Here is a 25,157-nt window from a genome sequence, read left to right on the forward strand (position 1 = left end):
AGGGATCCCAAGGGATTCTCCAATGAGAGCGGAGTAGGACTTTCACTCTCCTTCCAAAGCAGAGATGACACCAACGGCACAGCCACATTCAGAGTGATCCTTGTTTGATGTCAATGTCACGTCACCACCCGGGGTGGGGGTGGGGGGAGCATAACCGTGAGGGAAGGAAACTGTCCGGGAAGAAAAGGCACACTCCCTCGCCCCAGCTGCTCGCTGTGTGCTCTGTCCGCTTGCCTGAAAGCCCCCAACACTCCATCCCCCATGCTTTTCTCTCTAGGGTAAAAGCCTCCCCTCCGGGGCCCCGCATGGCATGAGGCCAGGTTTGCTGCTCGGATCTCAGCCCTTACTTATGATCCCCCAGCCCCAGCCTAGACTGTACATCTCCGGGTTCTCACACTTGTTCCAGGTCTTCTATCTAGGCAGCCCCTCTCTGCCAAGTCTCGGGGTCACCCTCACCTACAAGGGGTGTCCCTCTTCTGCACCAGTTCTTTCCAGTCACTTGCTCTCCTAGTGTTTGTATTACAGTCTCTCCTCCTCCTATTTCCCCCTGCCCACCCCCCCAACCCCCAGGCTCTCAAGTCTGATCTCATTCCTCCACCTGCCCTTCCCTCTCACAGCTGAGGTTCTGGGCGGTGATGATGGCGATGCTGCCCAACACCACCCCTGCCCCCATGATGTCAGAAGGTGCCACGGTCTCATAGAGTACATAATACTGCAACATGAGGGCCACCACGACCTCAGAGTGCAGGACGGCGCACACCAGGGCGGGGTGGGCCTTAGTGACTGCATAGCTCACACACACAAAGGAGACCAGGGCCAGGATCCCCACTGCCCCCACGCAGCTCCAACTCAGAGGATCATTGGGCAGCACAGGCGTCTGCAGGACAAAGAGGCCCGGCACAGACCCCACCAGCCCCACCAGGCCAAACAGGAAGGCCACTGTGGGTAGGCAAGAGGGGAAGTCCAGGGAGCGATACACCAGAAGCCCCAGCGACAGTGCCAGGCCGCCCAGGAACGCTAGTACGTAGCCCAGGGCGGTGTAGAGGCCCGTGGTCCCCTCCTGCAGTGTCCCTAGTCCAGGTCCCACAATGATGATGAGTCCCAGGGTGCTGCCCAACAGGCCACACCAGTCGTAGCCGCTGAGGCCCTGGCTCTCGAGGCAAAGGGCGAGGAGGGCAGAGCAGACGGTGGAAGAACCTTTGCGGACCGTGGCCGCGTTGCCAGCAGGCACCACCTGAACGGCGCTGTAGGCGCATCCAATGCTGAGGACGTTGAGCAGGGCGTGGAGGCAGGCCCGGCCCCGGACATCAGGAGGCCCCAACAGTGGGTCACCACGCAGTTTAAGTATCAGGGCAATGGGGAGGTGGAAGAGACAGCGACAGATGAGCAGCTCCAGCGAGGGTAAGTGAGAAGCCTGGTAAGCCATACGGGAGAAGGGGCCCACGAAGCCAGCGGGCAGGCCCCCACCCAGCAGGGCCACAAGCAGGCCCTTGGTGGCGTCGGAGGGCCGGCAGCGCTGGTGCGAGGGGAGGCTGGGCGGAGTGGAGGGCGGTGATGGCTGGGTGAAGTCGGGCAGGTTGAAGTAGGGGTGACTGCCAGCCTGTGAGGGAGAAAGGAGCTCGGGCATTAGGGGGACCCGGGCAGGGCGGAACCCAGGCTGGGGTCAGAGACCTCGCAGGACAGTAGCGGGCCAGGCTGCCTTGCTGAGGAGGGCTCCCAGCAGCTAGAAGGGGCCTGTAACTGGATGAAGTGGTACAGTGTGGGCCTTGGGTCTCTCTAAAGCACGAAACGGGGTGAGTGGTCCTGGAGCATCGCGTTTCTCTGGGTATGCTGTCCAGGAGAGAAGAAAGAGAGGACTCAGGGGTGCTCTGTCGGTTTGGGGAAGGGGAGGCAGCCTCAGATGCTGCGTGTCTGTGTGATGTCACAGGTTCCGGTGGGGGGACATCTGGGTACACCATTGTGAGTTTCATTTGTAGGTGTCTCCAGGACAGCCGGGAGGTTTAAGGGGAAGACAAAAGGGAGTGGCCAGGAGCTACAGGGAAGGGGGCTTTGCCTCCCTGACCCCCACACTCACCATCTATCCTTGGACTTCCTCCTCGACTCCTGGCTCAGGGGGCCTGGGCCCTTCAGAGCTCCAGCCCTTGTGACCTGGTTGGAGTGGGAGTGGGGTTCTTCCCTGGAACCTTCCTGAGGTGGGGGTGGGAGGTTCTTCCCTGGAACCTTCCTGAGGTGGGGGTGGGCCTAGTTTCTCATTGTTTCCAACCTGGCTTGCTTTGTCTGTCTCTCCGGCCCCACAGTTGGTCTCGTTCTCTTTTATGAGTAGCTCTGTGATGAGACTCCTTTGGCTTCATATTAAGTTATTTACTTACGTCTCACCTTGTTTCAGAACCGTTTTGCGGGAAGGAGCTCTGAGGCCTGGCTTCTCTGTGTCCCGAGTTTTGAATTTTTGAACGCCAGGGAGGAGTCTCTGGGACTGTCCCTCTGGAGTTTCAGGAATGTGTGTTTCTTGTGCGTGAGCTTGCACCTGGCGTTTTGTTGGTGCCCTCCCAGGAGGCACGCGCCAGGGCCTCTGCATTTATGCAGAAGTACATAGATGTGGATATTCCTGCCGGTGGGGACAAAATAGGAAGCTGCGTGTCCATCTGCACTGGTAGTCATTTAGTGTGCTTGCTGTGGAGGGCTGGGGCCTGCCTGGCCGCCAGCCTGCTGGGGGGCCCTGTGCATATCTGGGGAGGGTGGGCATGTGCCTGGGTCCAGGGCTGCTCCCTCCCCCGCGCCCCCATGAGAGTGCTGAGCCCGGGTCTGTGGGTCCCCCTGGGCCGGATTGTGAGCCTGCCATGTTGTGTGTCTGCGAGAGGGTGTGCGTGCTCCGGGACCCGCCGCCGAGTGAAGGGCGTGCAGGGGGCGGGTGGGGGGGGGCGTCCCTTGCCCGGGAGTGGGGGGTCGTGAGGGCCCGAGGGGCTGCGGCGGCCAGGCCCACTCGCCCGGTGCCCAGCGGTCCGGCAGCCCCGCGCTCCTGCGCCGTGCCGGTACGGGGATCGGTCTGGGCCGAGGCCGTCGGGCGCGCTCGCCCCGGAGCCCGAGCCCGGAGCCCCGCGTCGGTATCGGCTGCGCGGCGCCGGCCTCCTCTCGGCGGCGGCGGCGCTGGGGGGGGTACTGTTTCCGGGGGTGGGGGTGGGGGTAGGACCGGGGCGGGGGGGAGCCGATGATGTCAGCGGCGGCAGCGGCGGCGGCGGGGCCGGGCCGGGGCCGGGCGCTGGGGGGGGCCGGGGCAGGAGCCGGAGCCGGAGCTGGAGGCGGGCGAAACCGGAGCGGCCGGGGGCGGCCACGGGGATGAGCCGGGCCTGGCGGACGCGGCGCCATCGCAGTCAGGTGGGCCCCGGGGCGAACCGGGCAGGGCCAGGGCGGACCGGAGCCAACGGCCGGGCCCCCTCCACGCTGCCCGGCGCAGCGGGGGCCCGAGCCGCGCCCCGCGCGGTGCCGTCTCCCCTCCGGGCTTGACCTGGGGGCTCGGGGTCGGGGGCTGAGCTTGGCCCCGCCTCCAGGCGCGCGCGGCGCGGGGGGCGACTAAGGGGGCCCCGGTGCGGCGTCCGACCCGGCGGCGGCGGCGGGGGGCGCGATCGGCCGGGCCCGGGGAGGGGGCCGCGCTCCTTCCCCTCCCCAAGGGTTAATTCTGCAGCCGGGGGCCCCCCCCCGGGGGGCAGGTTGGGGGTGGGGTGGGGCGGGTGTGAGCCCGGGCCGGCGCTGCAAAGCTGCTGGGAGGGCGATGGCGTAGGAGCCAGGCAGAGAGGGGGAGGGGTGGGCCGCCCGGCGCCCCGGAGTTGGGGTGTGCGGGGTGCGCAGGGCGAGCGGGGGCCCCGGAGCCGTCGTGCCTTCGGGGCAGGCTTGTGGCTGCGAGCCCTGGAGATTGTGTGTCTCCTGCTGAGTTGTGGGGCAAGGTAAACCTCTCCCGGGCACCACTGTTTGTTGGTCTGGCAGCCAGGGGGTCCGGGCAGGGCCCTCCCAGAGCCACGGGCACAGAGAGCCTGATGGAGGGGTGTCCAGTGGTGCGGGGCAGAATTACAAGATGTGGCCCCCTGGCTTTGGGTGACAGGTCCGCATTGGAAAGCAGGGCACAATCCATGCGGAGTTTGTCAGATGTGTGGTTTTATGTATGTTTTTTGCCAGCATGTGTTTTCTTGCACGTATGTGTCTTTTGCTGCGCACATGAACTATTTATGAACTGTTGTTTTCTGCATAGCTGGCGTGGTTAATGTGTGTGCTGTGGAGGGCACCAGAGTGCAGCGTGTATGTGCCTGTTCCAAGGGGCCTGTTGTGTACCTTTGGGTCGGAAGGTGTCACGTCCGGGTCCCCTTTCCGTGGCCCCGCCAAGGTGTGGTCTGGTGTTGGCAAGGATGGCCCACAGGATGTGTCTGTGGATCTGTGTGTTGAGTGAGTTGCATGGGGGCAGCACGTCTGTAACTCAAGTCCTGATGATCTGGGGCCTGGGAGAAGCCCCAGGGTGTGTCCCAGGTACCTGTAGGGCAGCAGGGCACCGCCGTGTGAGGGGCTCCAGGTGGAATGTGCCGGTTGTGTTTATGGGATCGTGGGCAGCTGGGCGAGGGGAAGGTTGTGTGTCTGTAACATTCTCTATGGGATTCTTTTGTGACGTTGTTTGTGGGAGCCTGTCCGTGCTCTTGGACTGGGCAGCGAGCTGGTCAGAAAACACTTGTGGGGAGGGAGGTGGCGTGACAAGGGCAATGTGGGCCTCAGACTTGGGAGATCAGCCACTAGCCGTGTGCGTGTCTGTCTTCTGCGCGTTTCAGTGGCCGTGTGGGGCTGCTGTGGGGCTGTGTTACGAAGGAGGCAGGCAGATAAACATGGGGCAGAGCAAGGGCAGCAGGCGGGAGGCCTGGGTGGTGGCGAGGTGGCCCAGTCAGGCTCTGTTCGGGGTCTGAGTGCTTGCCCCCCTCGAGGCCTGCCCAGCGTGTCAGGGTCACCGAGAGGAGAGGCCTGGTGGCTGCAAGGAAACCACATTTGGACAGGGTGGCTTCTTGGACATGTTTATGTAAAGGCCGGGTGTGACTCTTGTCACTGAAATGGAAAAAAGAAACACGAAGTTTTCAATCCCATCCTCCTGCTTCACCCTCTCTCTGCCCCCCTTCTGAGTACCTCTGCTTTTCCTGCTCCTCTGTGACGCACACGGCACTGCTTCTGCCACTGTGGAAGGGTCTGGGAATGGAATTCGCTCACTAGGCAGATTGCTCAGAACAGGTTTTCCTCACCTTTACTGCCTGGGCCCTCATGTAGGGGTGTGTGTGTGTGTGTGCGTGCAGTGTGCTGCACCTGGCCTGGCTGGGGGAGGGGTTGGTTATGTAGGGGGATGGGGCTGAGTGAGCCCTGGCTCCCGGTCTATAAAATGGGGCTAATTCCCTGCCTATCTTCCAACAGGGGTGCAAGTGGCGCCTGGAGTACATACCTGGAAATTAGGTACAGATTGGGGGGCCGTGCCCTTCTCAGGGCCTGGCTTGTAACAATAGCAGTAAACCCTTACTGAGCACGTACAGCGTACCAGGCACTGTTCTCGGTGCGTTTTACATATATGATCATTCATTTACTCTCTACAGCACGCCGTGGAAGTAGGTGTTCTAATCATCTCCCTTTTTCAGATGAGACAGCTGAGGCCCAGAGAAGTTAAGTAATCTGCCCAAAGCCACTTAGCTGGGAAGAGGTAAAGCTGGATTTGAACCCCGGCAGTCAGGCTCTAGATCCTGTGCTCTCTGACGCTGTTCTCTGTTGCCTTTCTGAATGAAGCCTTCTGTGGGCCTCTCTCTGCACCCACCCCCATGCACACACACTTCTCCCCAGTTTCTGCAGAACTTAGCACCCAGTACCAATCTGTCTCAGAAGACCTGTGTGCTTAGACAATGACTTGGGGAGTCCCAGCCTAGGGAGAGCTGGCCACGGGAGCACCAAATGTTGACGAGCCAGAGCCAGGCGCAGGAGAGATAATCCCTTGTCCTGTGAGTCAGGGGGAGTCAAGAGGGGGGTAGTACTGGAGTTACATTTTAGAGGGTTTTAGGAAGAGGCTAGGTAAAGGTTGCATTTCTGGCAGAAGAGCCAGCACAGGCAAAGACAGGGGTGCTGTGTAGCCGGTTGAGGTGGGAGAGCCCTGTGGGTGCTTGAAGGGAGTCTAACTCAAGGCAGGATTGGGAAGGAAGATTGGAACTGGACCCTTGAATGGCTGGCAGAGCGATTTGAATTATATTCCCAAGCGAGTAGGGACCAGGGAAAATTACTGAGCCCAGGACTGATACTGCCTGAGGTCTCTGCGGACAGGGACCCTCAGTGAGTGGAGGGCTAGGGGGTGGGCGGTAGGCCTAAAGGCAGAGGAATAACCTTGGGCCAGGCAAGTGTTAACCAGGGCCTAAGCTAGTCCAGGGGCCAGAGGCGGGTTGGAGGGAAGTCTTCCAGGGCTGTTCCCAAGCTGGGCCGCAGATCCGACCCTGCCTGGTGAGGGCTGGCCCTGGGAGTGAAGGAAAGGGCGGAGTCAGGCATGACACAGTTAAGGCTTAGCACGTGAGACCTTATGTGGTGATTTCTGTAATCCACCGCCAGGCCATAGGCCCCTTCAGGGCAGGATCTGGTGGTCTGACAGAGGGAAAAGACTTAGCATCTGGGTTCAGACAAGTCTGGATCTGAATTTTGAGCCTGGTGCTCCCAAGCGGTGTGACCTTGAGCAGGGTAGATCCCTCTATGAGTCTCAGTTTTCTCATCTGTGAAATTGGGGTAACATAAATGCCAACTCTGGGTGGCCGTTCTGAGAAAACCATTCAGCGAGACAATCCATGTCAAACCCTGGAAGTATATGAGGCAAAGCGTGAGCCCCCCAGAAGTGGTCATGTCATCCTGCTCTTCCCCAGCTGCTGGCCAGCTCTGTCCAGCACTAAGGGTGGCTTCTTTCCTGAGGGTGGACAGACCCCATGAAGGCTTTGAAGAAGGCAGGTTCATTCGTTCACCAAAATATTTTTGAGGGGATCCCTGGGTGGCTCAGCGGTTTAGCACCAGCCTTTGGTCCGGGGTGTTGATCCTGGAGTCCTGGGATCAAGTCCCACATCAGGCTCCCTGCATGGAGCTTGCTTCTCCCTCTGCCTGTGTCTCTGCCTCTTTCTCTCTCAGTCTATGTCTATCATGAATAAATAAATAAAATATTTAAAAAATATTTTTGAAATCTCCCATTATGGGACACCTGGGTGGCTCAGTTGGTTGGGCATCTGCCTTCAGCTCAGGTCACAGGCCTGGGGTCCTGGGATCGAGTCCCATGTGGGGCTCCCTACTCAGCAGGGATCCTGCTTATCCCTTTGCCTCTGCCTCTACCTGCTGCTCCCCCTGTTTGTGCATGCTCTATCTCTCCATCAAATAAGTAAATAAAATATTTTTTTTAAGATTTTATTTACTTATTCATGATAGTCACACAGAGAGAGACAGAGAGGCAGAGACACAGGCAGAGGGAGAAGCCGGCTCCATGCACCGGGAGCCCGACGTGGGATTTGATCCTGGGTCTCCAGGATCGTGCCCCGGGCCAAAGGCAGGCGCCAAACCGCTGCGCCACCCAGGGATCCCAATAAAATATTTTTTAAAAATAACAGAAATCCCCCATTATGTACCAGGAACTGGTCTAGGCATTGATGAGAGCAGTGAGCAAAGCAGTGACAACCTCCCTCCCTTGGAGCTTACGTTCTAGAAATAAATGAACACTATGCTTTGCTAAGTGCTAAGGAGGCATCATAGAGGAGAGGCATAGGAAGTTGAGGCATGTGGGGGCAGCCATGAAGGCCTCCAGGAGAAGGCACCTTGAGGCTAGGCTTCTAGGAGGTGGGACGCCGAGGCATGGGGCCATCTGAGGAAAGAACGTTTCGGAGGCAGAGGGAACAGCAAGAGGCAAAGCATGTCTGGTGGCGGTGCTCAGAACCCCAGCTCAGTCACATCTCTCAGATCACATAGCCAGTCAAGGGTGGAGAAGAAACTGTGAAAACAAATAAAAAACTTAAAAAAACACAGAACCACCAAACCTACCATAAGCCTGATTTCTGCCCCCTCTTCTCTATACCACTTCCCTCCACCGCTTTCCGGGACTGAGTTTCCAAGATAATAATAAGAGCTAGCATTTCTTGGGCACTTACCAAGTACTCTTTTAGGTACTGCTGGTTAGGAACTGGTTTAATCTCTACAAACAACTGTGCCATGCAGGAACTACTCATTATTCCCCCCCTCCCCACAGACAAAGAAACTGAAATATAGAGAGGTTAGGAAACTTGCCCAGGATCACATAACTAATGTCTTTACTTTTGTAAAACCCCGTAAGGTTATGACTGTCAGTGATGGGCAGCTGAACTCCAGAGAGCTGGTTCCAAACTCCAGCTTGGTTAGCAACGAGACGGGGTGGGGGTGGGGAGGCTGGTCACCCCACCATTGCGTCCTCTCCACTTTCAGGGGAGGAGTTTGGCATATTGAAAGCCTCAGTTTACTCATCTGTACGGTGGGGCAGATGACGGCCCCTGCTGTTGCTTATCTGGGGTTCTTTTGAGTGTTGAAATGAAATGACGCAGATAAAATGCTTAGCACTGTGCTAAGTATTTCATATGTGGCAGCTACAAGGACCACGATGGTGATGCTCCCAGGTGATTTCTAAGGGCCCCACTGGCCTTGGACCCCCGCAGTTCTAAGGAGCCCTGACAGGCTTTCCGCAGGTGCCTTGGCTGTCAGCATACAGCCACACAGCAGTAGGCGCCAAGCCTAAGCGCCTGTGCAGGTGGGCAGGCCTGGCCAATGGGAGGGGCGGGGCCTGGAGCTCACCTGCACAGGCCTGCTACCTGTGGAGGAAGGGGGGGCCCTCCTCGAATTTTTTTTCCCTTCCTCTGATTTTCACAAAGGTACTAGATGGGCCAGTGGGCCCCTAGTGGATGCTGTTGAAAGAAAAACAACTGGTTTTCTATATTATCTCCTCACAGCACCTGTGAGTACAAATGGGGGGGGGGGTGAGTTTTACACACCAATTCTCTGACACCAGCTGGGGATCCTACAATTTGATCTGATCCTAATATCATCTACCTGGGGATACAGTTCGATCCCACAGATTAAGGGGACTCACCACCATGAGACTGCCCGTTTCAGATGTCCTAAGTCTGGGCCTCCCATACTGCTGACCAACCAGCTGTAAATGGAGGTTTCCCACGACCCCCTCTTCAGCTCAGAGAATTTGCTAGAATGGCTCGTAGAATTGAGGGTGATACTTGCTTAGGTTTCTTGGTTATTGCATAATAAAGGATACGATAATGCAGGGGAATAGCCAAATGAAGAGATACATATGGTGAAGTCTAGAAAGGTCCTGAGCACAGGACCTTCTGTCTCTGCGAGTTGGGGTACACTGCCTTCCTGTCACATGGTCTGACCCAGAAGCTCTCTGAACCCCATAGTGTAGAAATTTTTATGGAGATTTCATCCTGTTGGCATGATCGAGTATTAACTCAGTCTCCGGCCCCTCACCCCTGCATGGAAGATGAACTGAAAGCCCCAAGCTTCTAAACATGGCTTGGGCTTTCTGGTGACTAGCCCCCAACCTGAAGCTCCCCAGGAAACCCCCAAGGTCACCTCATTAGGCACAAAAGATGCTCCTGTCACCCAGGAAACTCCAGAAGATTTAGGAGTTCTATGTCAGGGACCAAGGTCAGAGACCAAATATTAGCACAAAAGATGCTCCTATCCCCCCTATCCCTTGGAAAACCCTAAGAGTTTTAGGAGCTCTGTGTCAGGAATGGAGATGAAGACCAAATATACATATTTCCTATAGTATCACAGTATCACAGCTATAAACCTGCTCTTCATCCTGACAGAGCCAACAACACAGGCTTCTAAGTCAGACTTGCTGGTATCAGACCCCAACCCTGCTACTAACCAGTCACACGTCCTAGGGCAAGCTACCTGACATCTTAGCTTCAGTCTGCCTAATTAAAATGGGGAAGCTGGGGCGCCTGGCCAGCTCAGTTGATGGAGCACGTGACTCTTGACCTCAGCGCTATGAGTTTGACCCCCATGTTGGGTGTAGAAATGACTTAAAAATAAGATTTTTTTTTTTTTTTGGTAGATTTTACTTATTCATGAGAGACCCAAGGGAGGCAGAGAGAGACACAGGCAGAGGGAGAAGGAGGCTCCTTGCAGGGAACTCAATATCGGACTAGATCCCTGGACCCTGGGATCACGCCCTGAGCTGAAGGCAAACGTTCAACCCCTGAGCATGTCCCTAAAAATAAAATCTTAATAGGGTAGTGATGAGGAGCAGAGGAGGTCATACAAGTGAAGCATTGGCTCTTGGGGACCCCAGCAGGAAGGACTATGCTTATGGGGGTGGGGGAGCTTTCCCTTTCTCCTCACTTTACGACCTGAACTGGACACCAGTCCGCATGAGGTGGTGTTAGGGATGCTTCTGCAGGATTCTCACCCCATCTGTGATCCAGCAACTAAAGGGGTGACACTTGGCCCCGTACTGGTGTGTACCTACCAGTTAGGGTTGTTAGGACTTCTGAGTATTACCCCTCTTTACCACCTTCCTTCTTCTCCAGGAGAGGAATCAGAGCAGTCTTTTTGGGAACATGAAACAGGCTGTGGCAAGGAGGCCTTCCAGCCCAGATAGTGTGAGTCATAAGCAGGAAAAGAGCATGGTTTTTTAGTGGAGAGAGGGATTCGTGAGGAACTCCTGATGCAGGGTACTGCAGAGGACGTGTGGCCTGGGGCATTGGGAAGGAGAGCATTCCCAAGTTTCATGAAGGGTGGACAAGAGGGGTCAAGAGCCCAGCCCCACTCTGTGAACAGGCACCCCCCTGTTATTACCAGCTGTGTGTGACTGTGGCTCTGGAACTCAAGACCTTCTGTTGAAAAATGGGACCTCAAGCCCTGACTATGCCCACAGGGGAAGTGGCTGTGTACTTTCTGTAAAGTGACCAGCACAACTCAAACTTGGGTTGCCTGCTACTTCTTTCGGATGGGCCTTCCAGCAAGAGATGAGGTGAGGGGTTGCATGTCCTTTCCCCCTTGTCAAGCCAAAGTCTTAACACCACCAGCTTTCAGAGTAAGATGTGGGATGCAAGCTTCATGCTGGGTCTGGCGGCCTTTTCAGTGCCCTCCAGAGATGGGAGCAAGCTGTCGTGTGTATGAATCTGTGGTCTTTGGTGGTCACCTGGCACCTCCTCTAAGATCTATGGGGCTAGGGTGTGTGTGTAAGTGTGTGTGTGTGGGGGGGGAGTTCTCTGCTGAATTGACTCTCTAGCAGTTGGGTCCAATAAAAAAGCTCTAGCAAATCTATTTTGATATGTAAATGAGACTATTATAATGAAAGACAACATGCAAATCTTTGATTTTCTTTGAGCCCGGAAGATTGGGCCAAAGGGACTGTGAGAGCGATCCAAGAGGCGTCCCTGGACCTATGGGATCTAACTACGCCCGCTGTGTTGTTTTGAGGTGAATTGGGAATATGCAAATCATCTTGTTCTTATACTCCTCTGGCCGGCAGAACAAGGCTTTGCAATAAAGTGTGTGACCTCCAAGGTGCAACTGGATGCTGCCAAACCAAGAACCCAGCAGGCCCCTGGGAGGGGGTCAGGGTCTGCAGAGCATCTCGGGTGTCCTCTCTCGGACCTCAAGTGCTGTGCCAGCCCCACCTCCTGGATTCCCTTCTCGCCAGCTCCCTTCCTGAGGACGCGGTTTGTTTCTTCAACAGAAGGAAGAGGCCCCACACCAGGGAATCACTGAGGCACCCCCGCTCTGCTCCATGTTGGCTGTGCTCTCAGGTGAGACGTGCTGCAGCTGCGGCTGTGGGAAGCTGGAAGCTGGACGTGAGACAGGGCAGCCGGTTTCCCGAGACTGGGGAGTCCTGCCAGGTGGTCACTAGTCGTCGTCCTCATCATGGGGAACTGCTGCTTCCGTCTCTAATCTGTGACTTTGGAGGCTCTGACCCCTTGACCTTCATTGCGACCTGAGCTACCCTTGGCCACCTCTAGTCACAGACGTTTGACATGCTAGGGCTGGATGCTGGCCAGATTGGTGTGGCTAAGGTTAACCCCTGCCTTCTGTGGCTGGCAGTTTGTCCCTCTGCCCCCAGCCTCTGATCTACAGCCTCCAAGGCCTCTCCCCTCCACCTGGCCTCTGACATGCTCCCCTGGCCTCTTCTCCGTCTAGGCCTGCGCCATGCCCCCCCCAGCGGAGGTGACAGACCCGTCCCATGCCCCCGCCGTCCTGCGCCAGCTCAATGAGCAGCGTCTCCGTGGCCTCTTCTGTGACGTCACCCTCATAGCTGGAGACACCAAGTTCCCTGCTCACCGCAGTGTCCTGGCTGCTTCTAGTCCTTTCTTCAGAGAGGCCCTGCTTGCTTCAGCTCCACTGCCCCTCCCACCAGTTACTGGGGGCCCTGCCCCCAACCCTGCCACCACCACAGCTGCCTCTTCCTCCTCCTCCTCCTCCTCCTCCTCTTCCTCCTCCTCTTCTTCCTCCTCCTCTTCCTCTTCTTCCTCTTCCTCATCTTCCCCACCTCCAGCCTCACCCCCTACATCCTCCCCACCCCGGGTCCTGGAGCTGCCAGGGGTCCCGGCGGCTGCCTTCTCTGATGTCCTCAACTTCATCTACAGTGCCCGGCTTGCTCTACCTGGCGGCGGAGGGGACGGGGCAGCGGTGGCAGAGATTGGAGCCCTGGGCCGACGTCTGGGCATCTCCCGCCTGCAGGGCCTGGGGGAGGGAGGTGATGCCTGGGTACCTCCGGCCCCTGCCCCCATGGCCACCTCGCAGTCGGAAGATGATAGCTTTGGCCCAGGGCCCAGACCAGCCGGGGAGTGGGAGGGGGACAGGGCTGAGGCCCAGGCCTCTGACCCACAGCACCCCCTGCCTCGGCGGCCCCTCCCCTGCCCACGATGCGGGAAAAGCTTCATCCATCCCAAGCGTCTGCAGACCCACGAGGCCCAGTGCCGAAGGGGGGCCGGCCCTCGGGGGCCTGCAGGGCTGGGATCGGGGGGCCCAGGCCCCAGCGGCCCCGCGGGAGTGGATGCCTCAGCCCTGCCTGCCCCGGTGGGTTTCCGAGGCGGCCCTGAGCACGTGGTAAAGGTGGTGGGCGGCCACGTGCTGTACGTGTGCGCAGCCTGCGAGCGTTCCTACGTGACCCTGTCCAGCCTGAAGCGCCATAGCAACGTGCACTCCTGGCGGAGGAAGTACCCCTGCCGCTACTGTGAGAAGGTGTTCGCGCTGGCTGAGTACCGTACCAAGCATGAGGTGTGGCACACTGGGGAGCGCAGGTGAGTGACCTGGGGCCTGAGGTGGGGCCGTGGCTGGGTGGCAGTGGTGGTGGAGCGGTCAGGATCACCCCGCAGGGACCACAGGGGGAAGGAGGGGGCAGGGGCGGGCAGAGCATGGGGCCCAGGGAGTTGCCCCGAGACTGGCCTGCTTGCCCCTGCTCACCTACTTGAGGTCACTGGTGCAGCCACCTCCCTCCAGCCTCGGTTCCCTTCCCCAAGCACCCCTGGGTGCCCAGATGGGGCCTGGTGCCATGGGGAGGGCCAAGGCCAGCGAGGAAGTTGCCCCGCTAGGAAAAGACAGTGGGGGAACACAGGCATGCCCACTGGGTAGTTGGAACATGTATTTCTGCAACATGCCCTTGCTCGTAAACCATTTCCCAGATCCGTCCCCAGAGCCCCGAAAGGCGGCTTCGTGAGTTAGGCAAGGTGTGTGGTTACTCCCTGGTTTGCAGATGGACCAGCTGGGGCCTAGCGTCTCACAGCTGGTGGGGGGCACTGAGCTAGCACTGGTATCTCTGGCTGGCAGGATGGGACAAGCAGCATGAAAGGAGGGTGAACGAACGGCTGGGGGAGTCATAGGTGTGAGCGGAGGACATGGGAAGCTGAGGCCCTGGCTCCAGGGCCCCTGACTCAAGTATCTCTGTCCCCGCCTTGTTCCCTGCTGTCCTGGCCCAGGTACCAGTGCATCTTCTGCTGGGAGACCTTTGTCACTTATTATAACCTGAAGACCCACCAGCGAGCCTTCCATGGCATTAGCCCGGGCCTCTTAGCCAGTGAGAAGACACCCAATGGAGGCTACAAGCCCAAGCTCAATACCCTCAAGCTGTACCGCCTGCTCCCCATGCGGGCAGCCAAGCGGCCCTATAAGACCTACAGCCAGGGAGCCCCTGAGGCTCCCCTTTCTCCAAGCCTCAACACACCGGCCCCTGTAGCAATGCCTGCCAGCCCACCGCCGGGACCCCCACCCGCCCCCCAGCCCGGCCCCCCACCCTCTGTAATCGCTTTTGCCCACCCGGCTCCCTCTGTCATTGTTCACGGGGGCAGTAGCAGTGGTGGAGCAGGGGGTGGGCCGGCCAACACAGGGGGAGCCCAAGCCGCCTCGGTCATCACTTACACTGCTCCCCCGAGGCCCCCCAAAAAACGTGAGTACCCACCTCCTCCCCCTCAGCCTGCAGCCACACCAACCAGCCCGGCCACGGCGGGCAGCCCGGCCACAGCCGCAGGCCCGGCCACAGCCACGGAGGAGGCCAAGGGCCGCAACCCACGGGCTGGAAGGACTCTGACCTACACGGCCAAGCCAGCCGGCGGGATTGGCGGGGGTGGGGGTCCCCCTGCGGGGCCTGGCCGGGGCCCCTCTCAGCTACAGGCTCCACCTCCACTATGTCAGATCACCGTGCGGATTGGAGAGGAGGCCATTGTCAAGCGCCGCATCTCAGAGACTGACCTGCGCCCGGGGGAGCTGAGCGGAGAGGAGGTGGAGAGCGAGGAGGACGACGACGATGAAGAGGACGACGACGACGACGACGACGACGACGAGGACGACGAGGCGTCGCGGGCTGGCGGGGAGGACCAGCTCTGGCGGCCCTACTACTCGTACAAGCCCAAGCGCAAGGCGGCAGCGGGCGCGGGCGGCAGCGGGGTTGGCGCGCTGTCCCGGGGCCGCCGGCCGCCGCGCTGGAGACAGAAGCCCGAGCGCAGGGGCTGGGAGGAGCCGGCGGCCGCCGAGGGGCCCGCGGGCCGCGGCCGGGCCGAGCGGAGGCACCGCTGCGAGGACTGCGCCCAGACCTTCGCCACCCTGCGGAAGCTGCGCAAGCACCAGGAGGCGCACGGCGGCGGCTCGCACGGCGCCCGCGGCGGCCGGCGGTCCTCCAACCGCTTCGCCTGCCCGCACTGCGCCAAGGTGTGCAAGACGGCGGCCGCGCTGAGCCGCCACGCGCAGAGGCACGCGGCCGAGCGGCCCGGGGGCGCGCCCACGCCCGTCATCGCCTACTCCAAGGGCGGCGCCGGCACGAGGGCCGGGGATGTTAAGGAGGAGGCTCCTCAGGAGATGCAGGTCTCCTCGTCCAGCGGGGAGGCGGGTGGCGGGAGTGCGGCCGCCGACGGGGCCTCCGAGACCGCCTCCCTGCAGGACCCCGTCATCTCGGGGGGCGAGGAGCCCCCGCTGGTGGCGGCGGGGGGCGCCTACGCATACCCGCCGGTGCAGGAATTTCCGCTGGCTCTGATCGGGAGCGGCCGTGAGTCCGGCGGTGGGAGGGGGAAGGCGGGTGGCGAGGGGCCGGTGGGCGCCGGGGAGGGGGACCGCGTGGAGGGGATGGGGGCTGCCAAAGTCACCTTCTACCCGGAGCCCTACCCGCTCGTCTACGGCCCCCAGCTCCTGGCTGCCTACCCTTACAACTTCAGCAATTTGGCCGCCCTCCCGGTGGCCCTTAATATGGTCCTACCTGATGAGAAGGGTGGCGGGGCCCTTCCCTTCCTTCCGGGGGTCTTCGGCTACGCAGTCAATCCTCAAGCAGCGCCCCCTACGCCCCCAACCCCGCCTCCCCCCACTCTCCCCCCGCCAGTACCCCCTAAGGGAGAAGGGGAAAGGGCAGGGCTGGAGAGAACCCAGAAGGGAGATGTGGGGTGAGCTCTGGGCCCACCTCCCCCTTCACCAGATGCCACCCTCCCTGAACCCCCTGCCACTACCAGCTCCCTGGCTTCCCTGCCCCCTTGGGAGCCCCTCCACACTCTTGTGCAGGGACCTGGGGGCCCCTGGAGCTCAGGGGTCAGGCTGCTTTGTGTGAGATTATAGTTTTTCCCATCTCCTGGGAAGGGATCTTGGGCGGTTCCCCTCTCAGTTCTCCTCCAGGGAATGGCCTCCACGAGGCGCAGGGCCAGCTCTCATCCCTTCTCTAGCCCTCGGGGCAACTGAGCAATATACTTATATGAATCTCTACTCACGGCCCCCACCAGCTCTGAATGTCTAACCCACCCTCCTGATTCGTAAACCCCGAGGGGAAACCATCTCTTTCACCTAGTGATCTCCCCTCATTCTGAAGCTTTCTCTAAGCCCCTGCCTAGATGCTTCCTAGCACATTCCATTCTTCATGGCCCAGGGCCTGGACCAGACCATTGTGATACCTGACACCTGCCCACCTGGGAGCATGGCTTCGGTTTCCATTCTCCCCAGAAGTGGGTTTCTGTGTCCCTCTTTCCTTCACGTCGAGATGCCATGCCTTCCTTGGCTTTCATGCCTTTGGATCTTCCATATTCCTCCTCATTCTCCTGGACTCTGGAGATGGCCTCTTCCAATCCAGGTCAAGGAGGTGTTGAGGGGAGGGCTACCCATCTGTTCCATGGCTGAGCACTTTCCCAGCCCAGGGCAGCACTAATCTTGGCCCTGTCTTGACCCCCAAATCCAGTGAGCCCCAGATTCTTCCAAGGCAAAGGGGTGAATAGACTGCACCTCTTCCTGCCTCTACCTATGGCCTCTTCTGGGCTGAATCAGATTTGGGGGCCAGGATGGAGAACCTCCATATGGAATGGGGAAGGGAATCTAATTCTCCGTTTTTTCCTGATGGTTTCTCCCAGACTAGACCAAATAGCCAGAAAAGTGATGGGGGTTGGATGGGTGGGTAAGCCCAATTTGCACATGACCTCCCATCCTTACCTTTACCTCCGTCTTCCCCAGTGTCGCTTCCCTCACCGTTCACTCCAGGTGGTTTTTGGGGAACCATCCTACTCCCTTGGTGGGCTTTGGGGTATCCCCACCAACTTTTCCTCCAGAATAGCACCTTACACCCCATCTTTGACTCAGTTCCCCACACCCAAAGATCCCAGCCTAGGGATGGGGTGCAGGGACCATCAACAGTCCCTAATCCCTAATTTGCACTAGTTAACCCTGGTCAGGGGTCCGTATGTTTCCTTCCAGTGGGGGAGTTGAAGAAATGTTTGCTCCTACTTCTCTTTGACGACCGGGCATCCCCACTCTGTGATTGGATGAATATTTCCTATCCCACCCACTTCCTGCCCTCCCCCCCAAAAAAAAAACAGCTCACAAGGGGAGAGCCAGTTTGGGGGAGCAAATCTGATAAATGGGAATTAGAGGAGTGCAGTTTAAAAAGGGGAAAGGCTGCCACTATTTAGATGGGAGCTTTATCCCAGCTACTGTTTTCCGGGGCCGAGATGGCTGCCCTCTCATGCGGCTGAAAGGGCAAGATCATGGCTTTTGGAGGGAGGTGAGCTTGGGGGGGAAGGACCAGGAGCATCCTCCTGCCTCCTCTTACCCTCCTCGTCTACAGGAAGGGGGAGGGTTTTGACAGGCTCCTGAATGTTAACCACGGAGGGGTCACTCCTTTACTCCTCCTCTGTCTCTTTGCACTTTTCTTGGTCTTGGCCACAGTCCGAGTGAAGAGTTTCCTACTGAATGTACCAAGTTCCAATTTTTAAGGGGGTAAAAAGCTTAAAACGGGAAAAATGCAAAAAAAAAAAAATCACTAAAAAATTCCCACAAATCTTGTTTCTGGCACTTTAGAAAAACTGCGAAAAAAAACATAATAAAGAATACATATATATATCTACACACAAATTTTATATATATATATACACACACACACATATATATATATACACACATACACACACACACACACACACGCACGCACACGGCGGAACCACAAGAGACAGAAGCCTTGGAGGCAGGGGGCAGATGTGATGACAGCTCCCCTATATCCTTAACCTGCACTCCTCTGAGGCAGAAAGGCACAGGGAACAGAAGGAGTTGAGGATGGACCGGGGCATTTGAATTTCAGAACAGGTCAAAATTCCAAAACCATGGACATTTGGGGAGAACTGAGATTGCAGACATTTATTTTTCTCGGGGAAACCTGTTTTAGGAAGGTAGTTTCCAGAATTTGGTGGTTCTGGGCAACAAACGAGATTGTGGCAAATTGGAGATTAAAACATATGTATCCAAAGCTGGGGAACGTGAATATTGTGAATTTCAGATGTTGGAAATTTGGGATTTTGCCATTTCGTCTTTTTGAAAATTACTCAAGTCTTGTCAGTTTGTGCCCTCCTTGCCCATGTTCCCTGGGGAGAAGGGTGATGGTGGAGTGGAAAGGCCACTGGTTCTGTGCCACAGCACGCAAGGGTTAGAATTCTACAGACTGTAGCTCTATACGTAGTGAGGACCCAGATTTAGAGAAACTGACCAATATTTATCTCCGCATTTGTGTGTGTGTCCAACTCTCTAGGCCAATAAACCAACAAGACAAACAAACTGTGCTCTGCAGTGGGATGCCAAGTGCACTTCTTTGCGTGGCTGGTGGGTCGGCTGGACAGGGACACGCTTCCCTTGTCCCCCAGGGATCCTGGGGGCTGTGGCTGTATGATCCCTCCGAGGGCACAGCTTCCAGCAGCTGAGGAGGTGTGAGGGCTTGGCAACCCTGCGTACTTCATGGTAATGGCTGCAGCCACCAGAGCTCAAGCTGACTTTGGTCTGACCTCCAGGCTGAAACATTAACTCAGTCCAGTTCACACACCCTGCTGGGCCCAAGAGCCTCATGTCCCCCTGCGCCTTAGACCTGGTGCAGCCCCCTCTCCAAATTGAAAAGAAACAGGTGCAAAATGAGCCATGGTCATGAGACACAATCACCTGTCTTTCTCCACTCCTAGCCTCTCATTGTCTTCAACTTCTCATCCCCCTCTCCCCTCCCCTTGATTCTGTATAATGTTATGGAGGGGCAGACAAGTAAAATGAGAAAAGCTGGTCAGGTGGGTGGGGGCTTGGAGAAATTCTGGTACAAATACCTTGACAGCGTGGGCCGCCACTCATCAGGGTAATCAGGCCCGGTGTTACATAGTTTAAAAAATTTTTTCTTTTCCCCAGAGAAGCCAGAAATCCAAATTTCTCTGCTCAATATCCAAATTTTTAAAGTGGCTAACACACTAAAAATTGTGCAGGCCAACAACACAGGCCAAACACGCACACCAGCTTACAACCTCTGATGTATACCCTGTACTGCTTTTGTTCCCATCTTCTCATATGATCCTCAGACTAGGGGGCAGATACTATTATTAGCCTCATTTTACAATGGTGGAATCTTAGGCTGAGAGTGGTTCAGTACCTTATACAAAGTTTGAGCACCAAAGCTGGAATTTGAAGGTTGTTTTTTGCTTTTTTTTTTTTTAAAGTGAGCTCTCATTACAAATGCATCCTTTTAGAAATAACTTTTCAAAAAAATCCTATGGATAACACTTATCCGAAAACAATATGTTACAAGAAGGTAAAAACAAAGAGAATGACCACTAGTCCCAACATGCAAACACAGGCACTATTCATTGGTGCATTTCCTTCCCAGAAAGAAAGAAAAGAAAAAATTCCCTAATCACTCAACAAATGTTAAGCACCTGCTATCCTATGGGTCAGGACCCGTGCTAGGCGCTGGGGATATTACAGTGAACAAAACACAGTTCCTGCCCTCATAGGTAGGGCGTACAGTCTACTTCTTGATCTTTGTTCCATTCTACCGGCAACCTAGTGTTACTCTCCAAAGAAACTTCTACAAGAAACCAGAAAACAGTGCATTTCTGGAGGGGCCACGGCTTCCGCCCGCCCCGTCCCACTTGGGCGCTCTCCCCACCAAGGCAATGGTGTGAGAGGACTGGATTCCAAGTGGAGCTGCGAGGTCCTGGCTCTTGGCCCTCTGTCCTCAAGGAAAAGGGTCCGCAGGGGGCAAGTGATAGGAGGCGTCCAGGAAGATGACGAGGGTCCCAACGCTAGTGAAGATGATGAAGGTCCACAGGAAAAGGCGATCCACTACCATGGCCACAAATTGCCAGTCTTCTTTCAGCTGGGGGTAGGCAGCGTAAACTCTTTTTGAGCTCCAGACCCCCAGGGGAAGGCCTGCCCTGTACCCTTGCCCTCGTCCTCCTACGGATCGGACGCAGGGGCGGGCCGCTGGGTCGAGGAAAACGAAACTGCGGCCGCTGGACGGAGTGAGGAACCAGTCGGAAGACAGGGGCGGGACCAAAGAGGCAAGCTTCCAATCAGAAGCAAGATTGGGCGATGGGGGCGGGGCCACGGTCCCGCCGGGCCCGCCCCGCTCAGCCCTCATGGGACTTACCGCGTCGTGGTCCTCCTGTTCCTGCAGCTGCCGAGCGATGTAGCTAATCGAGGAAACGACCTCCCGTAGCTCGGGAGGCAGGCCCACAGCCGGGTTTGGACCATCGACAAGTCGCCGCAGGTCCGGGGCAGACAATTCAGGCTGGAATCTGGAAGAGGCGGGACAGTTTGGCCACGCTCTGGGCTCCGTTCCGACTCCCTCCTCCGACACTCATTAGTTTTCAGAACGTAAGAAGGCCCTTTAGGCTCTCCCCGCCGGCGGCGATCTCTCCTGCCTTCCGCAATTCCTCCCATCTCAACACGTTCCACTGTCCGCCTTTCAGCAAAGTTGGCGGCGGAAGGGATACTACGATTCCCGTGATGCTCAAGGGCATCTTCCGGGACCCTAAGCCGCCTGCCTCTGCACAGGCTTCTGGGAACTGTAGTTCCCTCTCTCCTTTCCTCGTAGGCGACTGGGAGGAGTGGGTACTACCTGTTGGGTTTGGGGAAGAGAAAATCGTTCAGTGGCTTCCGGATGAAATATTCATCTGTTCCCCGACCCCAGCCACTTCCTGGAGAATCCCTGAGGGCTACGGGAGGTGGCTCTGGCATCAGGTCTCTCTCAGGTTTGGGCCTCTTCAGACCCAGGTATAGAGGGAGTTTGTGGATGAAGATCTGCTGAGTAGAAAGGCGTGTTGGCGGGGGGGGGGCTCTCATGCTTTCCGACGGGAAGGGAAGCAGCCCACCGGTCCTATCCCCGCGCCTGCGTGCGCGCGTCCCTCCCAGCTACCCAGACAAGGAAGTGCAACCACACATCACATCAAGAGCTCCTGAGTGGCCTGGGAGGCGTCCTGGCCCGGGGGCGGGGGGGGAGTCCCGAAGGCTTCCACCCTGATAGAACCTGACCCTGAGAATGTTTCCCTGCAGCCCAGAATGGGCAGTATGGACGAAGAAAATATGGGATCTGTGGCATGACAAATGTCAGGGGGGTAAAATTAACTGTGCAACGTTTCAACACCCAACAGGCCTTAACACTTGAACACTCTACCAGGAGTTGTAGTTCTCCCTCAGGTCTATGAAGTTGGTAGGCAGGTTGCAGGAGCCACACCTGCGCAAAAAGACAAATGCTAGGACGGAGGATTAACATGGATTGGAGGAGGACATCTTACCTGGCGGACCCAAGTGGGCATTTGGTGGGTGTGGGGTGAGCGATGGTGCAGGTTGAGGACCACAACGCTCAGGATGACGGAGAAAGTGACGAGGATCATGGTAAACATGAGGTACTTGATAATGATGGGGACAGACAGGGAGGTCTCAGGAACTTTGTCTGCCAGCAGCAACAGGAACACAGTGAGGGTGAGCAGGGCAAAGATGGAGAGCCCCATCTTTTCTCCTTGCAGGGCAGAGAAGAAGGCGGAAACATTAGACTTTGCCAGAAGGCAATTTTCGTGGCACAATCAGTGACCGTGTTTCCAGCCCACTCAAGGACAGGCTTCTGGAAGGGCCAACTGCATGCAGATGATTCCTACAATTAAACCTCCAGCCCAGATTTGTTCTCCTAAACTCCAGATTTATAGCCACCTGCTGATCTAAACTCTCTGCTTGGACAGCCAGTAGACATCTCAAATTAACACATCCCAAACCTAATCCCCTGATCACCAACCCTTCCCACTGTCTCCCCCATTTCATGAATGAGAAATCCATCTTTCCTGGAACTCAGGCCAAAATCCTGTTAGTCATTCTCCACTCCTCTCTCTGTCTCTCTCATCCCATATCCAATCCATAGCAAACCCTACTGGCTCTATCTTCAAAATATATTCATACAAACAGCCATCACCTCAGCTCTGAGTTAGGATGAAGCAAAGTGGAGGCCTTAATAATATTTCCTCCTGCTGACTGTTCTCAACAGAGCAGCCAGATAGATCCTGCTAAAATGTAAATTAGATCATATCACTTCTCTTCTCAAAACCTTGGAGTGGCCTCTCACGTTCTTTAGCATAAAAGCCAAAGTCCTCAGTGTGGTTGACAAGGCTTTCCCCATTATCTGTCTGACTTGATCTCCTACTGTTTTCCTCTTGCTTATATCACTCAGTTATCCTGGCTATTTCCTGAGTATGTGAGGCTCACTCCCCCTTGAGGGTCAGTGAAGGTCCCCCTCAGTGAGTGCATGCACTGTTAACTCCAGCTGGTACATTATTCCCCCAGATTTCTGCCTGCCAGGGTCGTTCACTTGGTCCCATCCCAAGCAACTGCCAATGCTCCCTTCAATTCTTTATTCAAATATATGATATATATTTTAAATATTTTGTTATTTGTTTGTTTGTTTATTTATTTGAGAGAGAGAGAGAAAGCATGAGTAGGGGGGAGGAGCAGAGGGAGAGAGAGAAGCAGGCTCCCCCAAACCCAGGACCCTGAGATCACGACCAGAGCCAAAAGCAGATGCTCAACAGACTGAGCCACCCAGGTGTCCTCTTTGTTCAAATATTGATCAAATATTTTCTTTTTATTGAGGCATTCACTGACCACTTTTTTTTAAGATTTTATTTTTATGTAATCTCTACACTTAACATGGGAGTTCAACTTACAACCCCTAGAACGAGAGTCACATGCTCTATGGACTGAACCAGCCAGATGCCCCTGACTATTCTATTTTAATTAATTAATTAATTAATTAATTAATTAATGAGAGGGAAGGGGCAGTGGTAGAGGGAAAGAGAGAGAATCTTAAGCAGGCTCCCCGCTGGTCATGGATCGCACAACCCTGGGATCACGACTGAACTGAAATCAAGAGTTGGACGCTAAAAAAAAAAAAAAAAAGTTGGACGCTAAACCAACTCAGCCACCCAGGCACCCCCTGACTTCTATTTTAAATTGTAACCCTTACCCCCATTCTAATTCTCTATAACCACTTTTCTTGCTTTATTTTCCTCCTTAGGACTTGTCCTCTTCTAACATACTATCAACTAGATATATTTGTTTATTGACTGTCTCCCCGCTGGAATATGAACTCTACAAGGCCAGGATTTTTGTCTCTTTGACTCACTGATGTATCCCAGGGCCTAGCCCATTACAGATGCTAAACAAACATCATTGCATGAATGAATAGACCAACCTTGAAGCTTTTTTTAGGAACCAAATAGCAATCTGAAGGATCTAAAAATGAAACAAGGTATATATGGATATGCCAGGTGGCTGATTATTCCTGTGGCATACAACAGGCACCACAAACTTCAAGGAAGGTATTGAAATAAAAAAAAAAAAAAAAACTTTTATGCTCTGCTCTACTTAAGTCCTATAATATTGGGTTCCAAGATTTGCCCAGCTCTGGGAGCAAGGAGAAGTTACATTTGGAAGTGTGTTCTAGAGCTGGATCACTTTCCTTCCCTAGACAGAGAACTTGGTGCCAGAGAGGAGGAAAGCAAGCTTTAAATACCAGAGTTAAGGATTTCAGTCTCTGAATCAGACTGGCACCAACCAGGGTTGGAAAGGCGACACTACCTGTCTCTAACTAACATGGGGCAAATGACTTAAACTCTTTCAGCCTCTTTGTCCTCCTCTCTAAAGTGGGAAGACAATTCAGTACTCACCTCACAGAGTTATTGTAAAGATCACAATTGAGTTAACATAGGGGCGCCTGGGTGGTGCAGTCAGTTGAGGGTCTGACTCTTGGTTTTGGCTGGGGTCGCAGTCTCTGGGTCATGAGATCAAGCCCTGCTTCTGGCTCTGTGCTCAACGCAGAGTCTGCTTGAGAGTCTCTCTCTCCCTCTGCCCTTCCCTCCCCTCAGCTCTAAAATAAATAAATAAATCTTAAAAAAGGAAATAAAGGAGTTAATGCATGTAACATGCTAATTGTACTACTTACCGCAAGTGCTCACACATAATAAAACTAATACCAACACTTATATAGAACTTACTTGGTACCAGGTGTAGTTCTAAGAAACTCAATTAATCCTCAAAATAATCCTATTAAGTAGGGACTCATACGAAGGAATTTGCCCAAGGTTACTCTGTGACTACATTATGCTGCCTCCTGGAAAAATGTTGCTATTATTTCCAAGGAAGATAAGAGGCCAAGGGACTAGCAGGTGGCTGAAAAAATGGGGGAGGCGGGTGGGGAGGCTACCAGGAATGGGGAAAAGGAGGGTTGTTCTAACTCCAGGAGTTTGTTGGTCCCAAGGATGAGATCTTAGGATTCTGAAGGGAAGAGTTCAGGAGCTCCCGGGATGGAGAGAAGAGGGCAGTAGAGGGGAGGCCCAGCCTGAGGTGGGAGGGGAAACCTGGATCCTAGGAGGAGACCCTGATAGAAGGGAAAACCTGGGCAGGATGACCTTCAAACCACCCTTGATGGCGTTGGCCAAAACCCTTGCCTGGATTCAGGGTGGAGAGGAAGAAGCTGTACAAGCGGTGAAAAGGCAGGGCTGGGGGCCTCTCCCTCCCTTACCTGCATCTGGTGGCAGGTAGAAGACGAAGATGGCCAGGAGGGTGATGAGGATGCAAGGGGCAATGACGTTGACCAGGTAGAAGAGAGGCTTCCTGCGGATGATGAGGTAGAAGGTGACTTCTTGCCGCTGTCCTTCCCCGCCCCGCCTAGGATCCACCGGAGGCTGCACTAGCCGGGAAGGCTTGTGGATAATTTCCCACTGGCCATTCTCTGCGAGGAAGCAGAGGGGAGGAGGGAAGTCAGGGATGCACATGTGAAACCTGTCCTTACTGCTGCCAGATCTGGCTTTGTTCTGGCACATCCTTGACCCGAGGGGCTG

General features: G+C 55.8%; 3 protein-coding genes across 14 annotated transcripts in view; 1 reads left to right on the forward strand and 2 right to left on the reverse strand.

Moving 5' to 3' along the window:
- Window positions 1-18,573, forward strand: ZBTB4 (zinc finger and BTB domain containing 4). 8 transcript variants are annotated; one of them, XM_072821329.1, is made up of 9 exons: window positions 3,795-3,938; window positions 5,431-5,566; window positions 5,649-5,710; window positions 10,599-10,670; window positions 10,946-11,041; window positions 11,402-11,493; window positions 11,753-11,822; window positions 12,211-13,313; window positions 13,989-18,573. In XM_072821329.1, exons 4-9 carry the CDS (start codon window positions 10,629-10,631, stop codon window positions 15,937-15,939), a joined length of 3,354 nt encoding a protein of 1,117 aa, XP_072677430.1. In that variant the 5' UTR covers window positions 3,795-3,938; window positions 5,431-5,566; window positions 5,649-5,710; window positions 10,599-10,628; the 3' UTR covers window positions 15,940-18,573. The 8 variants fall into 8 exon arrangements, with proteins under 8 accessions (XP_072677433.1, XP_072677437.1, XP_072677436.1 ...); XM_072821330.1 differs by lacking the exons at window positions 3,795-3,938; window positions 5,431-5,566; window positions 5,649-5,710 and having other exon boundaries at window positions 10,870-11,041; XM_072821331.1 differs by lacking the exons at window positions 3,795-3,938; window positions 5,431-5,566; window positions 5,649-5,710 and having other exon boundaries at window positions 10,870-11,041; window positions 11,410-11,493.
- On the reverse strand, window positions 84-2,863 carry SLC35G6 (solute carrier family 35 member G6). 3 transcript variants are annotated; one of them, XM_072821346.1, is made up of 2 exons: window positions 2,377-2,863; window positions 84-1,600 (listed from the first exon to the last, which is right to left on the reverse strand). In XM_072821346.1, exon 2 carries the CDS (start codon window positions 1,424-1,426, stop codon window positions 587-589), a length of 840 nt encoding a protein of 279 aa, XP_072677447.1. In that variant the 5' UTR covers window positions 1,427-1,600; window positions 2,377-2,863; the 3' UTR covers window positions 84-586. The 3 variants fall into 3 exon arrangements, with proteins under 3 accessions (XP_072677447.1, XP_072677445.1, XP_072677446.1); XM_072821344.1 differs by lacking the exon at window positions 2,377-2,863 and adding an exon at window positions 2,075-2,360 and having other exon boundaries at window positions 84-1,830; XM_072821345.1 differs by lacking the exon at window positions 2,377-2,863 and adding an exon at window positions 2,075-2,359.
- The window catches only part of CHRNB1 (cholinergic receptor nicotinic beta 1 subunit), a 9,610-nt gene continuing 2,627 nt past the window's right edge, over window positions 18,175-25,157 (reverse strand). For 2 of the 3 annotated variants that reach the window (XM_072821339.1, XM_072821338.1), the window contains exons 7-11: window positions 24,839-25,048; window positions 21,567-21,790; window positions 20,891-21,072; window positions 20,420-20,567; window positions 19,452-20,282 (exon numbers count right to left, since the gene is read on the reverse strand). In XM_072821339.1, the coding sequence (XP_072677440.1) occupies window positions 20,073-20,282; window positions 20,420-20,567; window positions 20,891-21,072; window positions 21,567-21,790; window positions 24,839-25,048 (974 nt within the window). In that variant the 3' untranslated portion in view covers window positions 19,452-20,072. Of the gene's footprint in view, window positions 20,283-20,419; window positions 20,568-20,890; window positions 21,073-21,566; window positions 21,791-24,838; window positions 25,049-25,157 lie in introns of all 3 variants that reach the window. The other variant, XM_072821340.1, reaches the window with a different exon arrangement.

Source organism: Canis lupus, chromosome 3 (assembly GCF_048164855.1).
Source record: "Canis lupus baileyi chromosome 3, mCanLup2.hap1, whole genome shotgun sequence".
Taxonomy (NCBI): domain Eukaryota; kingdom Metazoa; phylum Chordata; class Mammalia; order Carnivora; family Canidae; genus Canis; species Canis lupus.

Bases quoted from the DNA above. Each gene is read 5' to 3' on its own strand.
- SLC35G6 (XM_072821344.1), bottom strand. From the start codon at position 1,627: ATGCCCGAGCTCCTTTCTCCCTCACAGGCTGGCAGTCACCCCTACTTC.
- ZBTB4 (XM_072821329.1), top strand. From the start codon at position 10,629: ATGAAACAGGCTGTGGCAAGGAGGCCTTCCAGCCCAGATAGT. The intron at 10,671-10,945 runs GTGAGTCATAAG...CTATGCCCACAG, and splicing joins GGCCTTCCAGCCCAGATAGT to GGGAAGTGGCTGTGTACTTT. The intron at 11,042-11,401 runs GTGAGGGGTTGC...ATTTTCTTTGAG, and splicing joins GCCTTCCAGCAAGAGATGAG to CCCGGAAGATTGGGCCAAAG.